This window comes from Bos taurus, chromosome 10 (genome assembly GCF_002263795.3).
Source record: "Bos taurus isolate L1 Dominette 01449 registration number 42190680 breed Hereford chromosome 10, ARS-UCD2.0, whole genome shotgun sequence".
NCBI classification, from domain to species: domain Eukaryota; kingdom Metazoa; phylum Chordata; class Mammalia; order Artiodactyla; family Bovidae; genus Bos; species Bos taurus.
Genome location: NC_037337.1, coordinates 60,716,556 through 60,733,632, shown reverse-complemented (window position 1 = coordinate 60,733,632; position 17,077 = coordinate 60,716,556). Strand labels below are relative to the sequence as shown.

General features: G+C 35.1%; 1 protein-coding gene across 3 annotated transcripts in view; it reads right to left on the bottom strand.

Moving 5' to 3' along the window:
- The window catches only part of FAM227B (family with sequence similarity 227 member B), a 212,363-nt gene that overhangs the window by 191,098 nt on the left and 4,188 nt on the right, over positions 1-17,077 (bottom strand). For 2 of the 3 annotated variants that reach the window (XM_059890867.1, XM_024998054.2), the window contains exons 2-6: positions 9,694-9,818; positions 7,305-7,358; positions 4,783-5,014; positions 3,197-3,264; positions 177-212 (exon numbers count right to left, since the gene is read on the bottom strand). In XM_059890867.1, the coding sequence (XP_059746850.1) occupies positions 177-212; positions 3,197-3,264; positions 4,783-5,014; positions 7,305-7,358; positions 9,694-9,741 (438 nt within the window). In that variant the 5' untranslated portion in view covers positions 9,742-9,818. Of the gene's footprint in view, positions 1-176; positions 213-3,196; positions 3,265-4,782; positions 5,015-7,304; positions 7,359-9,693; positions 9,819-16,585; positions 16,933-17,077 lie in introns of those variants that run through there. The other variant, XM_059890866.1, reaches the window with a different exon arrangement.

The window sequence follows — 17,077 nt, the reverse complement described above, 5'->3', positions numbered from 1 at the left end:
TTTTAGACGGGCTACACATAAAGAAATTGATGAGTCAGAAAAAGAGCTTCTGTATTTTTTCCAACTCTCTCTTCTGGGGCCATTATCTATATTTATTGCTGTATTACTTTAAACATTCTTTTAGTTCCACATAATATTTTTGATATATAATCTCATAAAACAGAAATTTTAAATACCTCTATATCCTTCTTTGTTTCCATTTCATCTGAAAGCTGGAAAAAATTTAAAATAAAATCTTTAAAATTCTAAATTTAAGAATTTTTAGACTTTGTAACTCTACTAAGTATGTGTGTGTGTGTGTGTGTATGTGTCTTACTGAGACAGAGAATGCTGTTGCTATATAAGATGCTGAGAATACAAAAATATTCCTTGCCCTCAAGTTAGTCTGGGGGTAAGAAGGGAGTCAGCTACATATACAAAACACAAAGACATAAGAGCTATAACAGAAATACATACCAACTACTTATTGCAGTTTGATTTTTCTGGGAAACAGACTGTGAGGTGGAAAACCAATTTAGTGTTCAGAATGTTTATGGGGATTGATTATCTACGGAAGGCAAGAGGAGACGGAAGACGGAAAAGTCAGCTATGAGGCGAGTCCCTCAGCCCTGACCCTGAACAGAGCTCTAAAACTGAAAGGATCCATAGCAGTTGTTCTGAACTGGGTTGAAACAGTCAGGTCTTTCCGTTTCCAACTTGTGAGTGTGAGTCCTGGGCGGTAGTGTGAGTGAGTGACTCCTAGATGATAGTTTCCTTGGGAGAGGAGGATCTGTCTGTGAGAGGAATCCCTGAAGGAGCTGACAGCTGAAGGATGTCCACTAACAACGCTTTTAGCAGCTGGGGCAACAGGTCCTTCCTTGAAGGGGAATCTGGGTGGCACATCTTCATGCCCATGACACCACTTTACACAGAGAACAGGAACCCTTCTGTTTAGATTAGTTTGGGTGTTCTAGACATGCTAATATATTGTTTATTAACTACCTTGCAGGCAAATTTATACACATTACACACATACATATATCGTTTAAGAGATGACATAGGAAACCAATTAGAAAGGATGATGATATACTGCCATATGAAAGAGGATCACGTTATTGCCATTTAAAGTATTGGTAAATGGATAAAAAAGAGAAGGAAAGTGAGATCAGTTATAAGAAATAAAGCTGTATGCTTGAGAGCTACAGACATAATTGGTCAATAAATTGGGATTTTAAAAGATATTAATCTTGAAGTCCTGGTTTTAGTCTCCAGAAAACAAAGAAACACTGGAAGTTTTCAAAGAGCAGAGTAATAGTAACACAAAACTAGTTCTTATAACACAATCTGAAAAATATACCACAAAAATATAAATAATACATTTTAAAATCCTGATGAAATCCAATAAGATATATTTAACAAAATTATCATTAAAAGTTTTGCTACTGCAATTCATTTAAAAGGTCATTTTAAGAGATCCTGAAAAACATTTGATAAAATTCATTAGAATTTTTGAAATCCTTTTGAAAATACAAAATTTACAATGACTAACGTATCTAGTTATATTGGCTTAAAACTCAACACTCAGAAAACTAAGATCATGGCATTCGGTCCCATCACTTCATGGTGAATAGATGGGGAAACAGTGGAAATAGTGACAGGCTTTATTTTGGGGGGCTCCAAAATCACTGCAGATGGTGACTGCTGCCATGAAATTACAAGATGCTTGCTCATTAGAAGAAAAGTTATGACTAACCTAGGCAGCTTATTAAAAAGCAGAGACATTACGTGGCCAACAAAGGTCAGTCTAGTCAAAGCTATGGATTTTCCAGTAGTCATGTATGGATGTGAGAGTTGGACTATAAAGAAAGCTAAGTGCTGAAGAATTGATGCTTTTGAATTGTGGTGTTGGAGAAGACTCTTGAGAGTCCCTTGGACTGCAAGGAGAGTCAACCAGTCCATCCTAAAGGAGATCAGTCCTGAATATTCATTGGAAGGACTGATGCTAAAGGTGAAACTCCAGTACTTCAGTCACCTGATGCAAAGAACTGAGTCATTTGAAAAGACCCTGATGCTGGGCAAGATTTAAGGCTGGAGGAGAAGGGGACGACAGAGGATGAGATGGTTGGATGGCATCACCGACTCAATGGACATGAGTTTGAGTAAACTCTGGGAGTTGGTGATGGACAGGGAAGCCTGGTGTGCTGCAGTTCATGGAGTCACAAAGAGTCAGACACTACTGAGTGACTGAACTGAACTGTACCTCCTTTCTAGAAAACAATTTGGCAACATGTATCAAAACACTTAGATTTTCACATTTTCCCCATGTATTAATAGTTTCACTTCTGAAATTTATCATGAAATAATCATGCATAATCACAAATTTTAGCTCTAAATATATTCCTAGCAGCTTTGTAAATAATAATGAAATTTAACCAAACATCCAGCAAGAGGGCTATTACATTAGTTTATTTTTTAAATGATGTAGAAACCCTTTGACATTTGGCAATGGTAAAAATTCCATAAAACATTGAATATGTTTAAAAGTTAGTTTAATTTGAATTTTAAATGTTTTTAAATAAAAAGACAAATGAAAATGACAATAGTGAGATATGTTATTTATCTATAAATGATAAAATAAGAATGCTTATCCTGTTTAGTGCTTAAGGCTTAATTTTCTATAATGACTACCTTAGTCATAATCAGGAAAAATAACATACCAAGTAATTTGAAATTCAAAAAACATTTGAGGAGGTGAATGGATGAATGGCCGCATTTCAAGTTTTTCTAGCTTTAATTTTAGAATGTATTTTTGAAAAAGATGAAGTTTCTCAAAGAAAGCTATTATAATTCTAATCAAAATCTCAGAGATTCTTTTAAAAAAGTTAACAAAGTAATTCTATAGGCAATAAAAACTGTTATTTTTTCCTAAAGGAAAAAGACATTTGGGACATATACCCCTAAGTATAAGACATTATAAAGTTTTAAATAACCAGAGGATAAAATAAGTCTTCAAACAAATTGCAGTGATGTGAGAACACCAAAAGTCATACTGAGTGTATAAAGAAGACTATGAGCCCAGCTATTTTAAAAATACAGGGATAGATAGATGATAAAAGACTAAAAGGAAATTTTTAATGTTATCAATGCTTATTTATGAAATTATAGTGACATTTTCTGTGAAATAGTTTTTCAAACAAGATGAAAACAAATACCATACCATTATCTTCTTTTCCTTATGGTACTTCTTCAGAAATGCCTTGTATTGTTTCAGTTTTCCATGAGAAACTTTAAAAAATGAGAGTTTACACATGTAAATACACAAATATCCTTTAAAATTGAAAAGCAGATTATATATAATTATATATATTAAGAAAATTATATATAAAACTATCCAATGATATCAACCAGTTTTAAAATTTTTAAAATTTATTTAATTGAAGGATAATTACAATATTGTGACGGTTTTTGCCATTTATCAACATGAATCAGCCATAGGCACATATGTGTCCCCTTACTCCTGGTCCCCCCTCCCACCTCACCCCATCCCTCCTGGTTGTCACAGAGCATCAGCTCTGGGGTCCCAAACTCCAAGTAAATATTTTGATAAGCATAATGCTAGATACATAATGCTAGTCTGAGTTAAATTACATCTTTTCCTTTTCCTTTTGCTATTTAGAAACGTCACCTTCAAACTAGTCTGTCTTTAGTACTTGCTCCTATATCTACAATTTTACCTTAATCCCTTCTTACTGAACAACCCCAAGTTTTTCAAACAGCTCAGCCACTTACATCTGGTTGTTTCATGGTCACCTTAAACACAATACGGTACAGGACCCTGCAGCATGGCCCAGTGAAAGACTATGGGGGCTCTGAAGTCAGATAATCTAGACTTGAGCCTAAGCTCTGATACTTACATATTGAGGACAATGAGTACATAAAAAGTTGTTTTTTAAAATTATGCACAGGTGCTTTCTCTCTCTCTGTATGTTTATATAGACACAGCTATATATATGTAGCTTGTATAATTAAATTTTTTTTAAATAATTAAAAATTCCATAAGAAAATTCTCACAATAGAGAATTTAGTAACATTGTACTTAGACACACTCAGATTTCGAAAACTCAAGGCCTGAAAATGATATTAAGTAGCTAATTACATCTATTTAGTACACAGAAAATGTAAGTACAACCAATATCATTCTTAAGACATATATGACAAGTTTGCCCATAGAATAAGAATCACCATTAGTATCTAAAAGTATTCTCAAAGTGTTAAAAATACAACTAGGTAAAGGCTATATAAATACTGAAAAGCAGTAAAAATTATCATTACTTACAGATAAGCTTTTCACTCAGTCTGCAGTTATCCAACCGTGAATGCTAAGTATTTCTCACAAACTAACTTAGCTTATATAGGTGAAGTCTCACTCCTTTTATTTTGGTTATAGGTTTAACTGTTTTTATATCTTGATTCTTGCTGACTTGCTTTTCTCTGGTACCAATATTTGTTAATGCAACTCTGTTTCCCTGATATTCAGTTATCTCTGCTCCAGCTCAAAGTTTAGAACTGTTTTAGGTTTTGTCCCAGCAACACTTTCTTTGAATCCAAATGGTCATGTTCAACTAAAAAGCCATACTGGACCATTTAGAAATGAAGAGGTTTTAAAATAAAATAAATTTATGTTTTTAGATATTTTTACCTTAGGATTTCATTCTTTATGAGAATACACACACAGACAGACACAAACACAACAGACACACATACAACTGACAATTAGTTTATGTATATAAAAAATAGATTTACTTGTCCTGGAAATTATTCTGTTCCACTCGAATATTTCAGAAGCATGGTTTTTCAAAAGAATTGAACATTCTGCTAATCTTGACTCCATGGCCATAGCTGCATCATCTACTCGCAGGACATTTCCCCACAGATGTGTATAAATGGAAGTAAATGAACTATCTTCTTTTATTTTCTTCATAGTGTATAACAATTTATCACTATCCCATAAATGGATTTCCTTTGGCCAATGATCCTGCAGAAAATGTGAGACAATACAACTTAAACCATTTTTTGAATGAATTTAAAGAGTTCAAAAATCAATGAACTAAAATTGAAGTTTTATTCTACAGCATGATTTTTATTAAATGTATATTTTTTAATTTGTAAAAAACCATAAACTTTAGAAGTTTCAAATGCTTTACAAAAACCTTTCTTCCTGAATCATTTGAAAGTAAGTTGCTTACTTGACTGATGCCCCCATCATCCTTGAATAGTTGAGTATTTATTTCCAAAGAACAAAAACATTCCCCTATATAACCAACTATAACTATCAGAATATGGAAACTGGCATTGTTACATCATTCCTATATAATTCTCTGAGATTACTTGAGTTCATCAACTAAATCAATAATGCTCTTTATGGTACAAGGATCTAGTTCAGTATCACACATTGCAGTTAAGCATCATATGTTTTTAATCCCCTTTGGTCTACAACAGTTCCTCAGTCTTGACCTCTATGTAATTAAAGCCATGAGTTCATATTGATAAATTTAATTCCAGTTCCAAACATTCTAGTTTTCTCTTTTTCCATATCATAATTACCATCTCCAAGAGTGAAAAATCTAACTGACATTATCTTAAATATATGTACTGATTGGATCAATCGTCTCAGGTAACCAATCTCTCCTATCCACCGCTAGTCTCTTCAGTATATGGATGCCCTTCTCATTCTGCTTAGGCTCTGACTTTTCAATCCAGGCCACAGTTTGTCTCTGCACTTCCCGGAATCACCTCCCCACCCTGGTCACACGTGAATACCATCCTCACCCCGCTGGATTCCGACACCTGTGGGGTCATATGGATACCTTCCCCATGGTGGCAGGGTTCCGAAAGCCTGCTCCGGGGGACCACAGCACATTTCCTTCCCCTACCAATGTGGATGCTGCCTTGTTCTGACCCCCAAATGGCTTTAGGACTACATTGTTCACGAAGGGAAGGAGAAGAAGGAAAGGGAAGGAAAGGGGAATCACAACATTAATATTTGCAAACCTAAATACAAGATAATATTTTAATTGAGTTGTTGAATACCAAAACAAAGAAAGATAACAGACATAATTAAAGGTTTGTGAGTAAGAGAATGCTTTCCGGAAGAGTAGCAGTTTTCATAGGATGAAACTCTTTTAAGAAGAATGTGGGTAAGATATTCTGGGAATTTAGCTTAAATGGGAATAAATCTGGAGTCGGCAGATAAGAAATTTTAAGTTTTGCCTTGGTCTATTCTACTTCCATTTTTCTTCCTTTGAAAGCTTCCTAAATCCACTATACTCTGTAATGGTAACAGGTACCTGAATAATAACCAGAGTTTAATGCTGAAAAACTTCCCCAGCAGGATCTAGGTCCCCCTGCCATTTTGGAAAAAGAGAATTCTAGATGCATCAGTGTTCTCTCACAAATCCTACAAACATATGTCTTAAAACACATAACCACCTGGGGAAGTTTTCCAGCCTTAAAATCTGGATATTATGCGTCAAAATTACAAAGATCTTTGAAAAATAAGATATGATCACAAGATACACTCCCTGGAGACAAACATTGTCAAATTAGAATGACAGCCACTTTTGAAAACATAGTCCTTATGTTAGGGGTCATCCCAATTGTTAGGGAAGTTAGGAAAGTGGCAAGAGGCTAAAATTGGAAGTGAATTTGGGGAAAGTGGGGAGAGGCTAAAATGGAAATGAACTTGAACAGATTTTACAACATGCCTGAAGGTTTATGAAAATACACCTTTATGTCAGACTTGAGATATTACAACTCTTGTTCAAGATATTGAATTATACTATATAATTATACTATGAATAAAGTATCCTGAAATTCTACCAGCTTGATTAGATTATGTTTTCTCTAAATACAGAGATACATCTGGTTAATCTATAAAGGATAAAATTAAGATGCTTATCTTTTTTAGTGCTTTTCTCTTTAACTTTCTAAAATGACTATCTTAGTTATAACCAGGAAAAAAAAAAATCAGTAATTTTGAAATTTAAAAAAATCACATTTTAAGGAGGTTGATAGATGAGTGCTGGCACTTAAAGTCTTTATAGCTCTAACACTATGTGATTTTAGAATGTATTTTTTAAAAGGACTGTTTCTAAAAGTAATTTCAAAAGTCTATTGTAATTCCAATCAAACTCTCAACAATTTCTTTTAAAACTGTCAAAGTAACTCTACGGGCAATCAAAAAGAATTGCTGTATTTTCCTAAAGGAAAAGGATTGATATGTGTACCAGTGGTGAAGACCCCATAAAACAGGATATTCTACTCACCAAGTTTTGAAGCTTTAAAAATTCTTCAATGTTCTTTGGAGGTTCTTGCATTTTCTAATGAAGTAAAATCAATATTGTTCATTAACATAAATTCAGATTGTTTATAGGATGGCTATACTTAATTTATTTAAGTACATTATGATACTGGACTTCAGTTATAATTTTCAGAGCTGTAAGTAAGATATTGTAAACTATTCTCTTTGTAAAGTTCTTGTACTTTGAAAAGGGACAAAGATTAATGTTTAAATTCTGAGTCTGCGAACCAAATTCTATAAAAGGCCTCCTTCTCATACACTTTTCCTAGAGAAAAGCTACATATGAATCCTGCTCAACGTCCTCATTTCTAATTCCATCATGAGTTCCAAGATATTTTGGGCTATCTTGGATGGTGTCTACAATAAATTCAGAGTCAATAATATATAATAACATTCTCCTCTTGCTGATGAAATATTTTAAGAGGCACAAAAGTGACCTGGTGAAAATAAATCTTTGAATGTTTCAATGTAATAAGTTATAATCCCATTTTTGTTAGCTTCTTTGTAAACTGAAAATGTAGTCTTTCACTAGACAGATTAATTTTAATCCAAACATTTTGCTATTCCTTGTTTTGGAGACTGTGTACATATTCTTCCTCTTGCTTAGAAGGATCCCTGTTCCAAACTGTCTCCCTTCAATTCATTCTTGACCTATTTAACTCTTATATCAAACATCAAATTAAAAGTCACTTTTCTAGGAAGTCTTCCTAGGTCCCCCAAAGATCCTTTATGGTAACAACAGCAGATTTGTTTCTCTATGAGGACAGAAAATGTAGTGTAACCACTGCTGAAGAGTCAAAATTTCATGTAGTGGCTGGCCAACGGTTGTAAATTATGCACATAAACTGGCAATGTTCTTAAATTAATGAATAAATGAGTAGATTAATGTCAAAGAAATATGGAGATATTTTTAAAAATAATAAAACCATTTCTAAAGAATGAAAAACCAATGAGAAGGCAAAAATAACAGGACTTCAGAATATCCTAATATAATACCCTAATGCTCTGAAGATGACATGTCTGAAAAGACAATCTTACAGTTTAATTTACTGGAACATACTTCACATCAATAGATACAGTGACCAAGATTACAAAATCACAAGGCCATGCTTTACAAAATGACTGCACATTTGAGGCTCAATAGAATATTTCATTGTCTTAATACTGTTTAAAATATGTGAAGAATAAATGTATAATGAATAAATGTATAACGAATAATACAATAACAAAATAAAAAGCATATGTGACAGTCATTATAAAAGAGAAGTATACAGAAGCAAAGATGTGTAGAGCTGTCAAGAAATTTTATGAAAAACACGTGGCTTTAGGCCTAGTCAAACTGAGAAAAGAAAAAAATAAGAGATGGTGTGCACACAATACTGAAAGACAAAAAAAAATGTTCATGATACAGTATCTTTAGGGATAGTGAGAATAGCAATTTTACTAGAGGAAAGCCATAATTAGTTTTTGAAATGCACAGAATACAAAGGAATATAATTACAACAATTTAAATGGTACCCTTTCTCCCTGCCTTGTAATGGATGTTAAACCACTTCTAGAAGAAAGCACTAAAAATACTCACATTTCAACTAAAGGGAATTAGAAAAATTAGAAATGAAATATGCATAGGAAAATTTCAGTTAATTTCAATATAAAATTCCAGAGTTCTCTAGGGGGAAAGTTAAAAGGAGGTGAGGCATAAATTAAACAGGCTTATGACCTTGGTAGGATGTAGGATACAAAATGCTAATGATTCCATGGTAACAACAAGAAAATCCTGGACCAAATAAAAATCTTACTTTTCTATGGGGTTCGTGAAAAGTGGTGGATGCCACTAAGCAGGACTATATAATGTGTGACAATTTAGAGTCCCTGTGCTCAAAAAATAAGAATTTCAAAATGGCAACATCAGATCATTAAGCCTAGTGTAGGGTCCTTCTGGAGAAGGCAACGGCACCCCACTCCAGTACTCTTGCCTGGAAAATCTCATGGGCGGAGGAGCCTGGTGGGCTGTAGTCCATGGGGTCGCTAAGAGTCAGACATGACTGAGTGACTTCCCTTTCACTTTTCACTTTCCTGCATTGGTGAAGGAAATGGCAACCCACTCCAGTGTTCTTGCCTGGAGAATCCCAGGGACGGGGGAGCCTGGTGGGCTTCTGTCTATGGGGTCGCACAGAGTCGGACACGACTGAAGCAACTTAGTAGCAGCAGCAGCAGGGTCCTTCTTATCAGTAGATGCATGCAACTGCACAGCTTGCAAGCCCATGAAGCTGCCCTCCTGGGAAACCCTGGTGACCCCAAATCCAGAAAGAAACATCTCCTTTATAAGTATAAAGCTGTGGCAGTTCCCTTACCTGACCGTGAGTTCTGTGTGGCAACTGAGGGAAAAGTTGGCCTGCCATGGGGAGTAAATTTGAAGAGATGAAGAGAAATCAGCTGGGCTTCAAGTGTCTGCATGAGCTGGGGAACAGACTGGAGTCTGAAAGATACCCAAATGAAAACATATAAACGACTCAACCAAATAGTCCCTTCCCAGGTGCCCACACCTTGCTTCTGAATTTTGTTAAGAAAGCAGCAGTAGAGGAGGGGCTGGAAAGATACAGAACCTAGACAAGCTAACACATGCTTATAGTACTTGGGTTCCAGGAGCCCAGACGGAGTTGGGTCCAAAGGTGAACTGAAATCATCTAAAACTTCATTCCGCAAGTGTCCCAACTCAACACTGACAAGTGATAAGAGGTGGCTCTCAAGAGGTAGGTTGGAGCTTGAGTTAGTCACAGGTGAGCTTAATCTAATTAAAGCTACAATCAATCCTAAAGCCCAACTCAAATCTAGGAGGATTTTAAAAAATCAGCCTCTCACTTGAAGTGCTAAGGAGAGATAAAAGCTTATGCTCTCAAAACTAAAATTAAATTAAATTTGTCTCCACAATTTTTTCCACAGAATGTCTAATACACAATAAAACAATTTCAAGACATACAAAGAAGGAAAATGGGATCCATAATCAAAAGAAAATACAGTCAATACAAACCAATTCACCAAGAATCCAGTTATTGTAATTAGCATCAAGGACTTAAAAAGTATTATAAATACATTAAAGACTTTACAGTATAGGTTTGATTATAGTGCATGAAGCCATGGAGTATTTCAAGAGATATTAAAATTCCAAAAAAGAAACAAATGAGAATTCTAGAACTATGCAAACACTAAACATAACTGGTGTCTATATTAATATCAGACAAAGTAGACTTTAAGACAAGGAAAATTACCAGACATAAATTAGGTTATTTCACATTCACAAAAGGTTAGTTCCTTAAGTCATACAATGACAAATGCGTCTGCATTTACTAAAAGAGCTTCAAAAGAAACGTAGCAGAAGTTTATAAAACTAAAGGGAAATACAGGCGTTGACCTACACCCTGCAGGCCTGCAAGTCTTGTAATTGCTCAGGAAGAAAGAACCTGTAAATGGTGACAGAAACATCAACAGTTTGAAATCTTATAAGGCCAAAGTCCTGGAGCTATACCTCAACCCAAAAGGCAGTCTGGACATGGCAGTAATCTTCACTGTTCCAGGAAAAGGAGGCTACCATTTATAGGGGCAATTAACCTCAGATTGGCTCATCAGTTACTAGGTAAATTAGCAGAGGCGGGTCCTTTGCAGCCCCACTGGCTAATGACGGCAAATGTTTCCCCTTGATAAACTAGCAGGTAAAGTTACTTTGGTCCAAGGATTAGAATAATAACTGGCTGGGGAAGGAACTGGTTGAGCAGGGGATATTCAAAGAGGAGGAGAACTGCTGTTTTGAGGGGTCTGATCATACAACAGGCAAAACCACAGTGATAGCTGGAGATTTTAGCATATTGCTTTGAGTAACTGATGAATCAAGTACACACACACACACACACACACACACCAGTCAGGAGATAGAAGATTTGAACAACATTATCAAATAACTTAACCTAATTGATATTTATAGAACAACTAAATCCCACAACTGTAGAATACACAGTCTTTTTAAGTAATAAAACGTGGAAGATGGACTCATGCTGTACCATAAGACCCAAAAATTCCAAATAATTGAAATCATTCAGGGTATGTTCTTTGACTATAATAGAAAATAGTAACAAAAAGACAACTAGAGAATCCTTAAATATTAAATAATCCATTTCTAGCTCAAAGAGGAAGCAATAAGAAAAATTAGAAAATTTTCTAACTGAAAGATAATGAAAACACAATGTATCAAACTTTGTGGGATACACCTAAACCTATGCTTAGAGGAAAACACAGTGCTAAGAAAGCTAAAAAAATGAAAAGAATTTAAAAATAAGTAGAAAAAGGAATTAAAAGATACGGGAAGACTAAATAAAAAATATGAAAATAGAGAACTCAACAAATTGAAAGTTGGTCTTTTAAAAGACTCTTTAGGTTGAATTAAAAAATGAGAGAAAAAAATAAATGACCAATACAGGAAGGATAAAAAGGATGTCATTAGGGAACCTACACTGATTAAATGACTTGCTGCTAAGTCGCTTCAGTCGTGTGCGACTCTGTGCAACCCCATAGACGGCAGCCCACCAGGCTCCGCTGTCCCTGGGATTCTCCAGGCAAGAACACTGGAGTGGGTTGCCATTTCCTTCTCCAATGCATGAAAGTGAAAAGTGAAAGTGAAATCGCTCAGTCGTGTCCGACTCTTAGCGAGCCAATGGACTGTAGCCTACCAGGCTCCTCGGTCCATGGGATTTGCCAGGCAAGAGTACTGGGGTGGGCTGCCATTGCCTTCTCCAGGATTAAATGATTTAGGGGCATATAATTTAAAACTTGTGTCAATAATTTAACAACCTACAAGAAATGGGCAAATCCTTAAAACTATAATCACTAAAACTGAAAGAAGATGATAAGTCAACTTTCAAAAATAGAGGAGGGAATACTTTCTTATAACGCCAGTATAACTTTGATAACAGAATCTGACAAGATTACCAAAAAAAAGAAAATTATCAACCAAATGTCCCTCAAGAACACAGATACAAATATCTTTAGCAAATTACTAGCAACTTGAGGAAAGTCAGGTATAAAAAGGATACGTCATACTCATGTGTGATTTACCCTGGAATTCCAAAATCAGTTGTAATACTTTTATATTGTCTCTAATATATCATCAGTGTGGAGTAGGATTCAGAGCTATGAGATTTGTGGTAATCTTTAATGCCTGAATTTTTAGATTCTATGTAATTGTTTAAACTGATTTTTATTCAGAACAATGACACATTACTCTAAAGATTCATAGAGTGAATATTGAACATAAATATTTTACATTTAGGTATTTTAACTTTAAACCTAGTATTTTCAAAACACAATTCATGATCATTGCTTGAAACACAAGTCCTTAGTAGAGAAATCTTATTCTTATTTTTAATTATAGAGGTTTCACAATTATCCAGGTTTAAAGCCTGAATTATCTTAAACTCTTTCTTCTGCTTCATTGTCTCCTATACCCATTTTATCTCCACAATTCCTTTAAAATATCTTTAATCATGCCTACTTTAACATTTCTAATATTAACATAATAGTTTCATTTATGGCTTGTTTTTATCAAGTCATATGTGCAACTTATTTTTGTTAATATTTTTGTTGAAGTAAAACACACATACAGTAAATTGCACACCTCTTAAGTGTATGGATTGATTTTTCAATCTTTCAATCTTTCATTAGATTTATCCCATTGTATACTCCTATTTTATGGTATGTTTTAAATGTTTAAGCCACAAATGTATTTTAAACACGTCCTTTTCTATGGTTTCTTGATAGTTAATAGAAATATAAATGATTTTTCGACTTAAATCACCTATATTGAGGTATAATTTACTTACTACACAATGACTATGTAAAAAAATTACCATTTTAAGTGACAAATGCATACACCCATGTAACCCTCATCACAGTTAAAACGTGTAGCATTTAGGGACTTTCCTGGTGCTCCAGTGGTAAGACCCTGAGCTCCCAAAGCAGGGGTCTTGAGTTCAGTCCTGGTTCAGGCGACTAGATCCCACATGCCACAACTAAGATTTTGCATGCCACAACTAAAAGAAAAGATACTGCAGGCCACAACTAAGACTTGGCACGGTTAGATAAATAAACATTTTAAAAAAATGTACCCTGGAGAAGGAAATGGCAACCCACTCTAGTATTCTTGCCTGGGAAATCCCATAGACAGAGTAGCCTGGCAGGCTACAGTCCACGGAGTCGGAGTCAGACACAACTTAGCAACTAAACAACAAACACACAATCAGGCAGATTGTGATTTGGGGAAATGCCTTTTGATGGAAATGTGGCATAAAGCAGAATGAAGTGACCTAGCAATACGGAATGTAGAGTTTTGTAAGAAATTAAAATTTGTGTATAGAGTCATAGTTGCAAATATTCAAATAATAAAGTCTGTGGCTAAAGAAAAAAAATTGTGTAATATTTTGTTGTTCAGTGGCTAAGTTGTATCTGACTCTTGCGACCCAATGGACTGCAGCATGCCAGCCTCTGTCCTCCACTGTCTCCTGGAGTTTGCTCAAATTCATGTTCATTGAACTGGTAACATTATCTAACCATCTCATTCTCAGCTGCCCCCTTCTTCTTTTGCTTTCAATCTTTCCCAGCATCAGGGTCTTTTCCAATGAGTTGCTCTTTGCATCAGGTGGCCAAATTATTGGAGCTTCAGCATTAGTCCTTCCAGTTAATATTCAGGGTTGATTTCTTTTAGGATTGACTGGTTTGATCTCCTTGCTGTGCAAGGGACTCTCAAGAGTTTTCTCCTGCACCACAATTGGCAAATATCAATTCTTCAGGGCTCAGCCTTCATTGAGGCTCTCATATCCATATATGACTACTGGAAAAACCATAGCTTTGACTATATGAACCTTTGTCTGCAAAGTGATGTATCTATCTGTTTTTTAATATGCTGTCTAGGTTTGTGAAAGCTTTCCTTCCTAGGAGCAGGTGTCTTTCAATTTCATGGCTGCAGTCACCATCCACAGTGATTTTGGAGTCCAAGAAAATAAAATCTGTCTTTGCTTCCACTTTTTCCTTTTGTATTTGTCATGAATTCATGGGACCAGATGCTATGATCTTAGTTTTTTTGAATGTTGAGTTTCAAGCTAACCTTTTCACTCTCCTTCACCCTCATCAAGAGGCACTTTAGTTCTTCTTTACTTCTTGCCATTAGAGTGGTATCATCTTCATATCTGAGGTTGTTGATATTGCTGCTGGCAATCTTGATTCCAGCCTGTGATTTATCCAGCCAGGCATTTTGCATGATGTACTTTGCATGTCAGTTAAATAACTAGGAAGACAATTTACAGTCTTGCCATACTCCTTTCCCAGTTTTGAACCAGTCAGCTGTTCCATGTATGGTTCTAACTGTTGCTTCTTGAACTGCCTACAGGTTTCTCAGGAGGCAGGTAAGGTTGTTTATTATTCCCATCTCTTTAAGAATTTTTCATAGTTTGCTGTGATCCACACAAAGGCTTTTGTATAGTCAGTGAAGCAGAAGTAAACGTTTTTCTGGAATTCCCTGCTTTTACCATGATCCAACGAATGTTGGCAATTTGATCTCTGGTTCCTCTGCCTTTTCTAAACCCAGCTTGTACATTTGGAAGTTCTTGGTTCATGTAGTGCTGAAGCCTAGCCTTTTTTGAGCACAACTTTGCTAGCATGCGAAAGGAGCACAATTGTATGATAGTTTAAATATTCTTTGGCAAACTCTTCTTTGGGGTTGGAATGAAAACTGATATTTAGATCACTTCCATAATGTGTCCTTGTGCTACTTTATTGTTGATTCCTACAACTTCACGCAAAAATATCCCACCACTGGTGTTAGGCAACACTAATCTGCTTTATGTAACTATAGTTAGCTGTAGATTAACTTTGCCTGATCTAGACTTTCATAAAAGTGGAATCATAGCATTGCATACACTTTTGTATCTGGTTTGTTTTGCTTAACATAAGATTTCTGAGGAATATCCAAGATCATCAAATATTATTGCTGAGTAGTATTCCTGTGTGTGTGTGTGAGTGTGTGTGTATGTGTGTGTACTCATTGCCTTGTTTAAAGATTTGAGGTATTATAGGAAAAAAAGTTGCTATTATAAATGCATACAATTCTGTGGATACATTTTAATTTCTCTTAGGTGGCTAGAAAAGGTAAACAGCTTATGACAATTAAATAGAATTTGTAATGAAAATCTCACAAAGAAAACCCCAGACTCAGATGGCTTCATAAGTAAATTCTATCAAAGATTTAAGGAAGAAACCACACCAACTTTACTCATAATCTTGCAAATAACAAAGGGGAAGGGAATATTTCTAATCATGTAATATTTGTTGTCCTATATGTGATATGTCTTTTCCTCTGGCTGCTTTTAAAATATTCTCCTTATCACTGGTTTTCAGCAGTCAGTGGGGTTGTTTGTCCTTCCCTCCTTCTTCCCCCAACTCTCCCTCCTCTCCTTCCTTTCTTAATTCTGTCTGGATTAGCTGAATTTCTGAACATGTCCATTTATAGTTTTTATCAATTTGGATAATTATCCATCATTTTTATTCAAATGTTTTTTTCTTTTGCCCATCTTTCCTTCTGGGTCTCCAACTGCATCTATGGTAGATAGCTTGAAATGGTCCTACAGATCACTAAGATTGCTGAGTTTTTTTCTTAACTTTTTTCCTCTGTTTGTCAGTTTGGATAAGAAATGCTGTTAGGTGATCCAGTAAAGTCTTCATTTCAGACATTATGTTTTCCCCTAGGGCCTACCTTGAAGACCTAACCCTCAATGTGACTATATTTTGAGATGGAGCCTTTGGAGAGGAAATTAAATTTAATGAGGTCTTAAGGGTGGGGCCTTAGCTCAATAAGAGTGCTATTCTTCTAAGAAGAGTAAGACACCATAGGGGTCTTTCTCTCCGCGCATGCACAAAGGTTATGTGAGGACACAGTGAGAAAGCCGCCATCCAGAAGCCAGAAAGAAAGGTCTCACCGGAAACCAACACTGACAGCACCTTGGTTTTGGACTTGAGGCCTCCACAACTGTGAGAGAATAAATTTCTGTTAAGTGACCAAGTCTGTAGTATTCTATTATAGCAGCCAGAGCAGGCTAACATAGATGTAATTTCTCGAAATTGATATAGTCATTGGAATTGTCTATTTCCTTTTTTATCAGTTTTGGTAAATTATATTTTTCAAGGAAAGCAAAAAATGTCAAATACCTTGATATAAATATTTGTTCTTAATATCCTCTTATTATTTTTATCACCTGTAGGATATTACCACTTTCATTCCTGATATTTGTATTTTGAGTTTTCTCTTTTTACTTGGTCAGTTTAAGGCTTTTCAATTTTATTAATCTGTTCAAAGAACCAATTTTGGCCTGTTGCTTTCCTCTAGTGCACATGTGTTTTCACTTTCATTGATTTCTGCTCATATCATCATTAGTGCCTTTTATTCTACAGATGTTTGAAAATTTTCCAATGAAAAATCTGATCCTCTTATGAAGACACATTGAGCTTTATATCACTATTTTAATCTTCTTCATTCTTCAATACAAACAGAAATCCAAGGCTTACTATATATTTAAGGAACAGCTGCAAAATATCAAAAAAGATAAAAATTAAAAAATAGAAATCAGAGAAGATAACTGAAAATAAAATCTGAGAGGATACAGGTAATACAGGGAACAGAAGGAAACTTTTAAAATGTCT